At 43.5% G+C, this 13449-nt stretch overlaps 1 protein-coding gene across 2 annotated transcripts in view; it reads right to left on the reverse strand.

The window, feature by feature from the left end:
• Positions 1-4834: 4834 nt before the first annotated feature.
• Positions 4835-13449, reverse strand: part of LOC111845184 (protein NLRC3-like) — a 47583-nt gene continuing 38968 nt past the window's right edge. For both annotated transcript variants that reach the window (XM_072711101.1, XM_072711102.1), the window contains 6 exons: positions 11728-11901; positions 9288-9461; positions 8029-8202; positions 7591-7764; positions 7169-7215; positions 4835-5595 (listed from right to left, as the gene is read on the reverse strand). In XM_072711101.1, the coding sequence (XP_072567202.1) occupies positions 5078-5595; positions 7169-7215; positions 7591-7764; positions 8029-8202; positions 9288-9461; positions 11728-11901 (1261 nt within the window). In that variant the 3' untranslated portion in view covers positions 4835-5077. The remainder of the gene's footprint in view (positions 5596-7168; positions 7216-7590; positions 7765-8028; positions 8203-9287; positions 9462-11727; positions 11902-13449) is intronic.

Raw genomic sequence — 13449 nt, forward strand, 5'->3', positions numbered from 1 at the left:
AACTATATAAACCCAAATGTATCTTTTAGGTATATATGTAATAATGGTCTCTTCCATTCTCGCGTTGGTATCGTTGAGAGACGAGATCTTCTTCTTCTTCTGCCGATTGGGTGTGTGGCACGGAAGTAAGACAAGCATAATGTCGCCATCTAGTGGGGAGGGGGGCAATTTATAACAAGTATAATACTGTAAATAAGCAGCCCTGGAAAGCACTCAGAACGAAATATGTTGATCTCACCTCCCTATATAAAGTCTGGGTGCTACGAATTTTTCCAGTCATTTAAAAGAAAAAAAAATAAGTCGCATTATATCTGCGTTCGTTTTTTTTTTTTTTTAGTTATCATTGCATTAATGATCACAATCTTTAAGATGCAGTATGTTCATTGGTCGGCATGTTGGAATACCACCTTAAAGCAAAACAAAATAAACTAAAATGTATTTTAAAAGTTAGGTTTAGGGCCGGCACGGTGGTGCAGTGGTTAGCACCTCTGGGACCAGAGTTCGAGTCTCCACCGGGGTCCTTGTACGTGGAGTTCATATGTTCTCTTCGGGTCGTCGTGAGGTTTCCTCTGGGTACTCCAGTTTCCCCACAGTCCAAAAACACGGCGAAGCTAATTGGAGTTACCTACTGAGTGAATGATGTGTGACTGTGCTCTGCCATGTGTCGGCACTCCATCCTGGGTTGTTCCTCGCCTTGTACCCGTAGCCTCTGGACTCAAGGCATCATGCAGGGATATCTGATAAAACTCGAGAAATGAATTCCTGGTCAGAGCTCATAATGAACAATAATAAAAATCTGGTGAAAAGTGATTTTTGCGCAAAACTCGGCTTTTATTAAATCGTTCAATTGAATCTTTTTCGGACATTATCGTTAGTGTTTAGCAGTCAAGTATTTTGCATGTTTCGTTTACAATTCCGTATTAAACTACTTTTAAAAGCAACAGGGGATTAATTAATCTCAGTTCAAATTATTTAGTTTTACAATCTATACAGTATTTACGTAGGTCTATTTACTATTGAAAAATTTTCTTCCAATCTCAGTATTATATGATCAGTCTATTTTATTTTGTAAATGGACTTTGTATATCGAATGAAGTGACAAAAAGCTTCGTTTTTCCTTCCTTTAAGCCTCACTTTTGATTTACCACCTGGGGAGTGCGGGTACCATTTGTCTAACTCGCAGCCTTTAGCCCCTTAGAAAATGATCCACGAGTTTCTGTTCACTGATTAATTTATTGCAAAAAACATATTACAGAACGGAAATGCAAATCTTCCAAACGTCCTTAATCTAACAGCAGCGTCGTTGGTGCCTTTTAATTTCAGACGCTTCCCTGGGACAGCGAACAGACCGGGCCGAGGGCTGAGACCAATGACGGTATCTTGTCGGCCCGCTTCCTCCCTGCCATGTGTGACGTCATCTCCATTTCAGGGCAGCACCCTCACCGCCTGTAGAGGGCGCACTCGTACAAAATACAAAAGGATTAATATAAACTATATATATATATATAAACTTACATATGGCTCCTACATCGACTAACTGTTAAACCTAATTAATGAGATATAGACATGTTCAGTAAAGTCTGGTTTAAGCAATGATCTATGGGGCACAATTCACACCTCTTGATTTTCATATCATGCACATGATTTCACATTTTTATTCATCTTCATTAATAACCGCACTGTGTCCAATCACCACCAGCTATTGAACGTGAAGTGTACATGCGAACATTCAGCTATTAATTAATATTTACCCACGAAGTAATAAGGAAAACCAAACGGTGCGCAAGAGTCACCATAGACTCCAATTTCTGAACCGATGTCTTGTTACAGCAGAGATCGCCTCTTTTCTTAGATACCAAGACTTTGCACAGACAGCAAAAGGCTCGAAATGAAAAATGTTCGGTGTGCATCTCTGCCCACGGACATGAAAAGCCTGTGATTAAAAAGGGCTTACATGCTGAATGATACTACAGCCGGAAGACTGAATATCGAACATACAGCTAATGTTACCGCAGCCACAGGATTCTCATGGACAAGCCGTTTCGGGGCATTCTGCCAAATCCGTGCCATTTCTGTCCCCAGGACATTATAGGCATAAATATGCATGAAAAGTAGCTTTATAATGCATGTTATTTCAAGCAAAGTGTCCTCCACAATGTCCTCATTGCAAATGTAAGATACATAATGTGAAACATTAATAACAGCTACCTAGAACCCCTGCTCACTAATGCAAAAAAGATTTTTAATCATTACCTATATTTCACAGTGAAGTGTTTCAACAGTTCAATATACTGTTTACTTGTTTATTTGTCTTTTTTAATCAAATAATTGATTGATTGATCAATCCCTTTCTTTCTTTTTGAGATGTCAGACCACGAATGCACACACACACACACACACACAGTGCCCAGTTGGTGTGCACATACACACACATACTCATATACCGGTTAAGGTCGTTATGCTGGTTAGATTTTTCTCCATAGTAATGGATGGAAATGTAAGATACATAATGTAAAACATTAATAAAAGCTACCTAGAACCCCTGCTCACTAATACAAAAAAGATTTTTAAAGGTTTTTAATCATTACCTACATTTCAGGGTGAAGTGTTACTATGTACTGTTTATTTGTTTGTCTGTTCGTTAAGTGCAGTGACGAGGACACACACACACACACACACAGTGCCCTGTTAGACCACAGTCACCACACACACACACACACACACACACACACACAGAGCGCCCAGTTAGAGCACACACACACACACACACACACACACACACACATACAGTACAGTACCCAGTTAGAGGGCGCATATACACACACACATACCCATATACAGCGCCCAGTTAAGGTCGTTATGCTGATTAGATTTTTCCCCATAGTAATGAATGGAGAGTCCACACAAAGATATAATTACAAACTTGTGTGTTGTCACGATCCGGGATCAGGCGAACAGGTAAACAGGCTAGATGAGCCGGTCAGACAGGTAAATGGGGGTTTATTGATGACAGAATGGCTGACAGGCACAAACATTGAAACAATACAATGACGGATCTGGGGGATAGTGGGAGACGCGGACTAATATACACAGGACAGGTTGGAATTAACTAGACATAGGTGGGAACAATCAGGAGTCGACATGAGGTAATGAGGGGGCGTGGCACACACGAGGATCGTTTGGAGCTGAACGTGACATGTGTGTGATCTATCCAGGTGCTGTTTGTGTGTGTATGAATGAATGAATATATATATGTATATATACACTCACCTAAAGGATTATTAGGAACACCTGTTCAATTTCTCATTAATGCAAATATCTAATCAACCAATCACATGGCAGTTGCTTCAATGCATTTAGGGGTGTGGTCCTGGTCAAGACAATCTCCTGAACTCCAAACTGAATGTCAGAATGGGAAAGAAAGGTGATTTAAGCAATTTTGAGCGTGGCATGGTTGTTGGTGCCAGACGGGCCGGTCTGAGTATTTCACAATCTGCTCAGTTACTGGGATTTTCACGCACAACCATTTCTAGGGTTTACAAAGAATGGTGTGCAAAGGGAAAAACATCCAGTATGCGGCAGTCCTGTGGGCGAAAATGCCTTGTTGATGCTAGAGGTCAGAGGAGAATGGGCCGACTGATTCAAGCTGATAGAAGAGCAACTTTGACTGAAATAACCACTCATTACAACTGAGGTATGCAGCAAAGCATTTGTGAAGCCACAACACGCACAACCTTGAGGCGGATGGGCTACAAAAGCAGAAGACCCCACCGGGTACCACTCATCTCCACTACAAATAGGAAAAAGAGGCTACAATTTGCACGAGCTCACCAAAATTGGACAGTTGAAGACTGGAAAAATGTTGCCTGGTCTGATGAGTCTCGATTTCTGTTGAGACATTCAAATGGTAGAGTCAGAATTTGGCGTAAACAGAATGAGAACATGGATCCATCATGCCTTTTTACCACTGTGCAGGCTGGTGGTGGTGGTGTAATGGTGTGGGGGATGTTTTCTTGGCACACTTTAGGCCCCTTAGTGCCAATTGGGCATCGTTTAAATGCCACGGCCTACCTGAGCATTGTTTCTGACCATGTCCATCCCTTTATGACCACCATGTACCCATCCTCTGATGGCTACTTCCAGCAGGATAATGCACCATGTCACAAAGCTCGAATCATTTCAAATTGGTTTCTTGAACATGACAATGAGTTCACTGTACTACAATGGCCCCCACAGTCACCAGATCTCAACCCAATAGAGCATCTTTGGGATGTGTTGGAACGGGAGCTTCGTGCCCTGGATGTGCATCCCACAAATCTCCATCAACTGCAAGATGCTATCCTATCAATATGGGCCAACATTTCTAAACCTTGTTGAATCAATGTCACATAGAATTAAGGCAGTTCTGAAGGCGAAAGGGGGTCAAACACCATATTAGTATGGTGTTCCTAATAATCCTTTAGGTGAGTGTATATTGTGTGTGCATATACATGTATGAATACACACACACACAAACCACATATATATATAGTACCTAAATAGTACTCTTAATTATTAATTACTTTAAATAGTTATTTCATAAAACAAATTTAATTACTTAAAATAAATTAATAATTATTTTATTTACTTTAACCAGGGCAGTAACAAAATATAATTAAAAGTTTTTTGTTCCTGTTATGTCTCCAGTTAAATGGTTATTATATACATTGATTTAGTGTCATTGTGTTCGTTATGTTCAGCTGCAGCAGTAAAGTGAATTTAACTTAATCCACCAGACTGTGGTTTCATTATGTTACTCAGTTATGCTTTGGGTGACGCTGAAGCAGGACATTAATAGGACAGAACAGAGTCTTTATTGTCATTGTACAGGGAGGAAATACAGTAAATAGGCATAAATATATAAAATGTACATATACAGGGGAGGGGGAAAGCCCCCCCACTCATCAGGATTACATTTAGTTACATTTTAGTCAGAGAGAAAAACTTATTTCTGTCAAACATACATTTCAGAGTAAAAAGGATTATAAAGGTTAAAAAGCAGAGATTTTACCTTTTTGCCAGGAGAACCAGCAACACGTCACAGTGACACTGAGGAGTTTCTATAAACCAGAAACCCTGGATAGAGGAGCTCAGTGAATGAGGAGGTGAATCTGTACAGGAGGGTCAGTCCATCAGAGGAGACTCTGTAGAAGGACAGAGCACCAGCCCCCCAGTCCAGATACACTCCTACTCTGCGGGGGCCTGAGGGCTTTATGGGTATGAGAGTCTGTTTATTATTGTGCCGGACTGAGTAACTGTCAGGATCACAGTACAGACTCCATGACTTGTCATTGTATCCAAGCCGACAGTCCCTCCCTCCTTTCCTCCTGATCCCTTTATAAGTCACTCCTATCCGGGCTCCAACTCCATCCCACTCAGCCTCCCAGTAACAGCGGCCAGTCAGACTCTCTCTGCACAGAACTTGTTCCCAGAAGTCAAATCTCTCTGGATGATCAGGATATGGCTGCTCTGCCCCCCATGTCACCTTCCTGTTCCCCCCTGACAGAGACAGGAGTCTGTGTGCTGTGTTGGGGTCCAGCGTCAGCTGGCAGGAGTCTGTAGGCAGGAGGGAGAATTATTAATACCATCAGGCAGCCTGTACTTTATGTTTCTGTACGATATAAAAACAGCACAGCTTCCCCGAACGAAGCGGGAACTGAAGTTTATGAAATAGCTCAGGAAATGTCGGACGGCGCGCGACGCGGGCGAGAAGAGCCGCCAAAATTCTGCCCGAGCTAAACTAACAGCTTAATTACGGGTAAATAAAATAACAAAGCAGCGACATTCATCAGACATATTCACCACAAGATGGCACCTGAGATCAATACTAAAAGTCAGTGTTTTTACTTTAAAATATAACCTTCTTTCGAACCGCACGCCTCTTCACGGCAGCGCTGCCCGCAGACTGAGCAGAGAGTAGAGGTTTAGAAGAGAGAGGTAAGGAGCATGAACTGATTATATCTGGCTGCAGACTCGGCCAGGAGAGTCTCTACCGTGAGCTGGAAACTCCACTCCTGACCGGACACGCACTGTTGCCAACTCCTCAGCAAGGAATGTCGCTATTGGTTGTCCCAAAAGTCGCTAAATGACGCCATCGCCTAATTTGCATAATTAATGACGCTGTAGGAGAGAGGAATAAATGTCGTAGGAGAGACAAAAAGTGGTTCTAAATACGTTTAGAACTACAAATGAACTTTCTTCTGTCGATTCTTGTGTTTTTATATCATAATTCCAACCCTCTTCCTATATCCGGGCTTGGGACCGGCAAAAGTGACCCCAAAGAGACACTCTGGCGGAATTACTTATTCTTAAAATTCTATAATAATTATTAACAATAATAATAATATCTCTATCCTATACTCCGGCTCTATTTCTGAAGTTTACATAACATCATGTCCGGCCCAGGAGTGGAGATCATGTGATTTCTGGTCTCACAGTGGAGATAAAAGTAAACTCAACGCATGTACATGAAGAACAAATGCAAAGGATTTCTTTGTGAAATCAAAGATGCAGAACTATATCAGAACATATTTAACCCTGTTACACTCCCACACAAAGACGATATAAGCATCTATAAAGTATTTGTTTGTACAAAAAAAAGATTAATGAATTAAAAGTATTTTTGTGATTTTGTCTGTGGGCGGCACGGTGGTGCAGTGGTTAGTGCTGCTGCCTCACGGCAAGAAAGTTCTGGGTTTGATCCTGGGTCCTTTCCGTGTGGAGGTTACACACTCTGTGTTTGTGTGGGTTTCTGCAGGGGGCTCTGGTTTCCTTGCACAGTCAGGCTAGGCTGATTGGTGAGGCTAAATTGTGTGTGTGTGTGGGCACCTGCCCAGGGTTGGTTCCCACCTGCACCCCTTGTTCCCAGGATAGGCTCCAGGCCCCCCCCCCCCCCATTGACCCCAGTTGGGATTAGGCAGTTACGGTGATGGATGGATATTTTGTCTGTTTTGTTTTTCCCTGTTTGGATGCTGTCTAAACTGTCACACACAGAGAAACTCACCTAAACACAAACATGGAAATCCATCTACATACAGTGCAAAAAGCCACACTCATCACAACAACTGCATGAATACAATCATAAAATGGTATTAATGGTATTATTGATAAAATATGCAAACACACTTACATTTCTGTAAGCCTGGTCTGGTCCTGCACTCTCCACTGTGGTCCACACTATAGGAAAAACAGAATTTAGAATTTTAGAATTAGAATTTAATGATCAGTGGTTATTGTTGACACACCACAGCACACAGTGGACAACAACAAAATGTGTCCTCTGCATTTAACCCATATGTGACATCGTGACATAGCAGGGGGCAGCTAATTCAGCACCCAGGGAGCAGTGCTTGGGGGCGGTACCTTGCTCAGAGTACCTCAGTAGTGCTTTGCTGGTCGGGGATTCCATCCAGCAATCTTTCAATTACAAGTGCGCTTCCCTAACCATTAAGCCATAACATAGTACTGCTGTATCCATTTATTTATTGGTGCCTCTTCTTCACATACATGCATAAGTATCTGTAGCGTGTCAGACACACACTCTGTACTCACTTCAGCTTCTCCAGCTTACAGCTGGGATCCTCCAGTACAGCAGAGAGCAGCTTCACTCCTGAGTCTCCTGGGTGATTGTAGCTCAGATCCAGCTCTCTCAGGTGTGAGGGGTTTGACCTCAGGGCTGAAGCCAGGGAAGAACAGCCTTCTTCTGTGACTCTACAGCCTGACAGCCTGCAGAGAGACAGACAAAAACTCTCCAATGAATAATATCATCTCACCATTAAAAGTACTGTCTGGTCTAATAAATATTTCAATAATTGCAGTTTACAACATGGAAAACTGAGTAATACTGACCTCAGTATCTCCCATTTACAGTGTGGAATACTATCTCAGTTGTACTGTCAAATACCCGTGGCATGTGGTTTAACCTGTTTCCCAGTTGCAGTGTCATTGTGAAATACCAGTTTACTATTTGACTTGACAAATATGACTGACCTAAGTATCCCCAGTTTACAGTGTGAATCCTGCAGTCCAGCAGAGAGAAGCTTCACTCCTGAATCCTGCAGATCATTGTCACTCAGGTCCAGCTCTCTCAGGGGTGAGGAGTTTGATCTGAGAGCTGAAGCCAGCGCCTCACAGCATTTCTCTGTGAGTTCACACCAGCCCACCCTTAGGAAAATGAAACACTTATAAAACCACTTTTTGCATCGCTGTACTGTATATTACAGTAATGTGAGCCGTCACAGCATCACAGAAGAGATTATTGTAAAACAATGACTTAATTGTACAGTATATAAAAAACATATGAACAATCACCCCGGTATTGATTGGTGTCCATTATATTTTTATTAACTTTTGTTAAACCAAACACAGTTAAGTTCTAAATTGCAACATAACTGCCACTTTTCTTCATCTATTAGCTTTGCTAACCAACACAAATCGTGTGCTAAGAATTATTGGTTTCCAGCTTTACTGCTTGATTATTTCTAATATGGTCCGACTGCTGACACACGACTCGGGGTCTGGAACCAAACTCCTGGGGAGGGACTGGGCTCTATCCCACTCTGGAGCTGCCCATGGTGAGAGGCGGAGGGCAGGGGTGGGTCTGCTTATAGCCCCCCGGTTCGGTGCCAGTATGATGGAGTTCACCCCGATGGACGAGAAGGTCGCCTCCCTTCGACTTCGAGTCGGGGGACGGGCTCTGACTGTCGTCTGTGTTTATGCACCGAACACCAGCTCAGAGTCTGCGGCGTTCTTGGAGACCTTGGATGGGATGTTGGAAGGCGCCCTCCCCCCCCTCTGGGGACTCCATTGTCCTGCTGGGGGACTTTAACGCTCACGTGGGTAACGACAGTGACACCTGGAGGCTGTGATTGGGAGGAACGGCCTGGCCGACCAGAACCCGAGCTGCTCTCTTATTGGACTCCTGTGCCACCACAGTCTGTCCATAACGAACACCGTGTTCCAGCATGAGGGTGTTTATAAGGGCACCGGGCACCAGAGCCCCCAGGCCGCAGCTCCATGGTCGACTATGTGACAGTAACTGATGCCAATGGCACTTTGTCACTTCATATCTGTTCTTTAATGTCTCATGTTCTTTTATTTTTATTTTCATATTTATTCCCACACTTTTACTTTATGCATTTTATTTCTTATCTTTCCGGTAAAACACTTTGAATGAACTTGCTGTATGAACATGTGCTACATAAACAAACTTGACTTGAACTGACATAAAATGTTCACTCTCTACTCACTTCAGCTTCTCCAGTTTACAGCTGGGATCCTCCAGTACAGCAGAGAGCAGCTTCACTCCTGAGTCTCCTGGGTGATTGTAGCTCAGATCCAGCTCTCTCAGGTGTGAGGGGTTTGACCTCAGAGCTGAAGCCAGGGAAGAACAGCCTCCTTCTGTGACTCTACAGCCTGACAGCCTGCAGAAAGGAAATCACAAAATATCAGACAAATTACAGGTGGCAGCGACCCATCAAAATGCCAGTGTTGACGTGCCCAAAGTCACAGCCTGACTGGGACCAGTGACTGGCCTGGACCCCCCCCCCCCCAGACCAAACAGCCCTTCAGCTCCTCCCCCTTTTCCTCCATCACTGCTCTCCCTGTTCCTGATAAAAAGCTGCCATTTGGGGGCATTATTCTGCCCCCGGGTTTGCCTGTGTGCCTCTGTTCCTGCGGCCCCCACACACTGTACACTGAAGCTCACCTTTTAGCCTCACTGACTGTGTAGTAACAGACATGAATAAACAGCTCAGTTCAAAATAAAACCATCCAGTGACAGTGACCCACTGCATGAAACTTAGAGCTGGACTCCCTCATCCACAGTCCTGCCACAAGAAGAGCTCTGATGGCAGAGAGGATGAGGCCCTGCAGTGACGCCAAGAGCAAACAGTGTGACGCCACAGGGGCAGGAAAGTCGGCTAAATCCCAAAGAGGACGATCAGCACCACAGCGCCGGACAGAGACCACAAGATCCCCACGATCCACCGCAGAACCACCCATGAGGAAGTGAGGAATGTCAACAGGAGACGGCTGGCAGCTGATAACAGCCCCAGAAAGGGGGGGGGATCACCTCCTCCAGCACGGCTCAGAGCCTGCATCGTGGGTGGGGGGGGGAGGGTGACTGGTGAGCAGCCTGCTTGTCGTCTCTCTCTCTCTGAACACAGACACCTGGAGGATGACCACCCAGCAGGGACTGCCGCCCCCCCCCCCTTCCCCCCCCCCCCCCCCCCGCTCAGCCAGCGACCAAGGAGCCGGGCCCAGCCGCGTGAGGAAGGAGCTAGAATCCACACTCTGGCTGCCCTTCCTAAATGCCCCCCCCCCCCTTATCCCCCTAAAATAAAGACCGCCCCTTTGGGGGTGTCCATATGGAATATTACATGGTACTGTATAACACATAGAGAATGTAATCATTAGGACGCCATTAAGCAGATGTAACCAGAAGCTGATGTGAACCATACAGAGTGTGACCTTGTAACCTTTAGGGACTGTGGAGCAATTACTGCTGCTGCACCATGTGATTAAAAATAGGTATGAATGAGCAGCTTGTGTTAGCTTAGGAGTTTCTGTATCTGTCAGCTGTCTCATGTTAGCCTCCGTCGTGTGAATATGCACTTTCACATGGTTTCACAAGGCCGACCTACCTGATGCACAGCTTGTTCTATATTAAAATCGTACAAATTATGAAGTTAAAAGTTAATTGCAAAAAACATTATAGATGCAACAGTACTTTCAGGAATCCACTTTTGACAGACCTTAGCACATGAACATTTTAAACACTGTGGTCCACACAGATCTGTACAGTGCAGTGAGAGCTGATTACAGGAGTGATTCCTCTCTCATAGCTGACAGGCTGTTGATGTGACACAGGAAAGGGTCCATGCAGCAGGCACCCAAAATAAAGGAGGATTTTATTTGGTGTAATTCCACCTGAGGAAATGTGATTTAGGTTCCTCTGCTATGAAACTGTGAAAAGTCCAGCCCAGGTATTTACTCTAGTACACAGTGTAACAATATTAAGTCAGTATAACAATATTAAAACAAAACATCTGCATCATGTCCTCTTTTCTGAGAAATAAAAAGCTGAAATCTATACCTGCTTAGTGGGAATGAAATGGTGTGAGTGCAGCGTTTCGCTCGTCTGACTTGCCTTGCAAACGTCACAGAAACACTTTATAATATAAAGTACTGACATAGTTCATGCTTAGGCAGCTTGGATTCAGGATCAGCCGCATTACTGGCTGAGGCTCTTCAGACATGAGAGGCTCTTATAATGTTAGTCCTTCTGTTGTATCTAGAGGTCTAAACAGGAGCTTAAGTCAGAGTAAATGAACTGGCCATGTGGCTGATCCCTCAGCCCTTCCCAGGACACTCCTGTCTGTGTCTGCAGGGTGGAGGGTGTCTCAATTGTACTGTCAAATACCTGTGGCCTGTGGTTTGACATGTGTCCCAGTTGCAGTGTCTTCATGAAATACCAGTTTACTATTTGACCGGACAAATATGACTGACCTCCGTATCACCAGTTTACAGTGTGGAATACCCAGTAACACTGACCTCAGTGTCCCCAGTTTACAGTATGGAATACCCTGTAATACTGACCTCAGTATCCCCAGTTTACAGTATGGAATACCCAATAATACTGACCTAAGTATCCCCAGTTTACAGTGTGGAATACCCAGTAACACTGACCTCAGTATCCCCAGTTTACAGTGTGAATCCCCCAGTCCAGCAGAGAGCAGCTTCACTCCTGAATCCTGCAGGTCATTGTCACTCAGGTCCAGCTCTCTCAGGTGTGAGTAGTTTGATCTGAGAGCTGAAGCCAGCACCTCACAGCATTTCTCTGTGAGATTACAGCTGTTCAGCCTGCAAAAGGAGCCGTGTTATTATACACAGAGACCGGTATATATCCTACACATCAGTGATCACAGTGATACAAAATATCCAGACTTTTTTTCAGCATAATAAAAGGCACAGAATACAGTTCAAAGAAAATTAGTAGCTAAACACAACACTACATTAAATAGCCATAGTTAGAAAAGTGATTAAATATGGTACATTTTTTATGTTGGCCAATCCTCTGATAGTCATCATGTTCTTTGTCATGAGGAATACAGTCAAATATCCTGTAAAGTTTTGTGTGCAGAACATTCAGGAACTGGATCAATCTACTCAAATGAGCAGCTGTTGGCACAATACAGGATCTCCTGTGAGTTTACTGTGTATTTGGCCATTTTTTGCAGTCACGTCATCATTGACAGTGGGTAAGTCTATCATAGGTTAAAAGCATATAGTTTTATTCAAACTGTACATATTCCTAAGTCATAGAGACCATGTTCCCAATAATGTTCTGTATGTGTTATATTGCATTATCTTCCAGAGCCAGTTTAAATGAGGGCATGAGGGTGAATATGCTCTAAAATCCATTCAGTGACAGGTTCATTAAAATATATCAGATATTTTGTTGTTTCAATGTCCTTGAAACCCTGTAACCAACTGCAAACCACTTTTTAATGCACTGCTGTTTAATGATCTTAAAGGGCCAGTTACCCTGTGAGACTCTTTAATATCTGCATAAGTATTTTCATAAAGCTCTGAGCAGCGCTGTGGCTCAGTGATCATCACTACAGCCGACCATCTAAGACTTCGGGTTCAGTTCCTGCCTGTGATGTGTGTGTGTGTGTGTGTATGTTTATGTGTGTGTGTGTTTATGTGGGATTTGAATGATGTCCAGAGGAGTTTATGTTTTTTAAATGACACCTGAATTCCTGATCCTGTGAGTGAAACTGTTTTTTCTGTATTGCTCTACCTAGGAACTTATGAAATCACCAAAACCCTAATTGCAGGACTAACAATCCTGTCAGATATGCTTTTATAAGAAATATTAATTTAAAATAAAATATTTCTAAATAGTGATACTTCTTTCATCACCGTGGGGAAATTGTCTTTTCATTCATTCCATTCTGCTCCCTGAGACACACAGACACACACAGGTGAGAGGAAGTTTGGGGTCACAGCACAGGGTCGGCCAGCATCCAGCCCCCTGCACTGATTGGCATTAAGGGATTTGCTCAAGGGCCCAGCGATGACATCACTCTGCTGGCCAGGAGATCTGAACCAGCGACCTTCCACTCACGGGTACAGAGTCTGAACATTCTGTGAAATTCTGGCTCTTGGCTGTTTGTCACACAAAGGATGGTCATGGAAAACCTGTCACTTTATTACATCACTAACTTCAGTCAATATAAAATCTGGCTTCCAGATTGTCATGGTGAGAAAAAATCCAGCCTCATGATTAATCCACAGGGGAAATAAATGTTAGATTTTCATTATATACTTTATACAATGTTAGTATATAACTGCCCGACTGGAGGTGTTGTTATTGGTGGGAAAGCACACAGAGTTTCTTTGTAC

This window comes from Paramormyrops kingsleyae, chromosome 4, assembly GCF_048594095.1.
Source record: "Paramormyrops kingsleyae isolate MSU_618 chromosome 4, PKINGS_0.4, whole genome shotgun sequence".
Taxonomy (NCBI): Eukaryota; Metazoa; Chordata; class Actinopteri; order Osteoglossiformes; family Mormyridae; genus Paramormyrops; species Paramormyrops kingsleyae.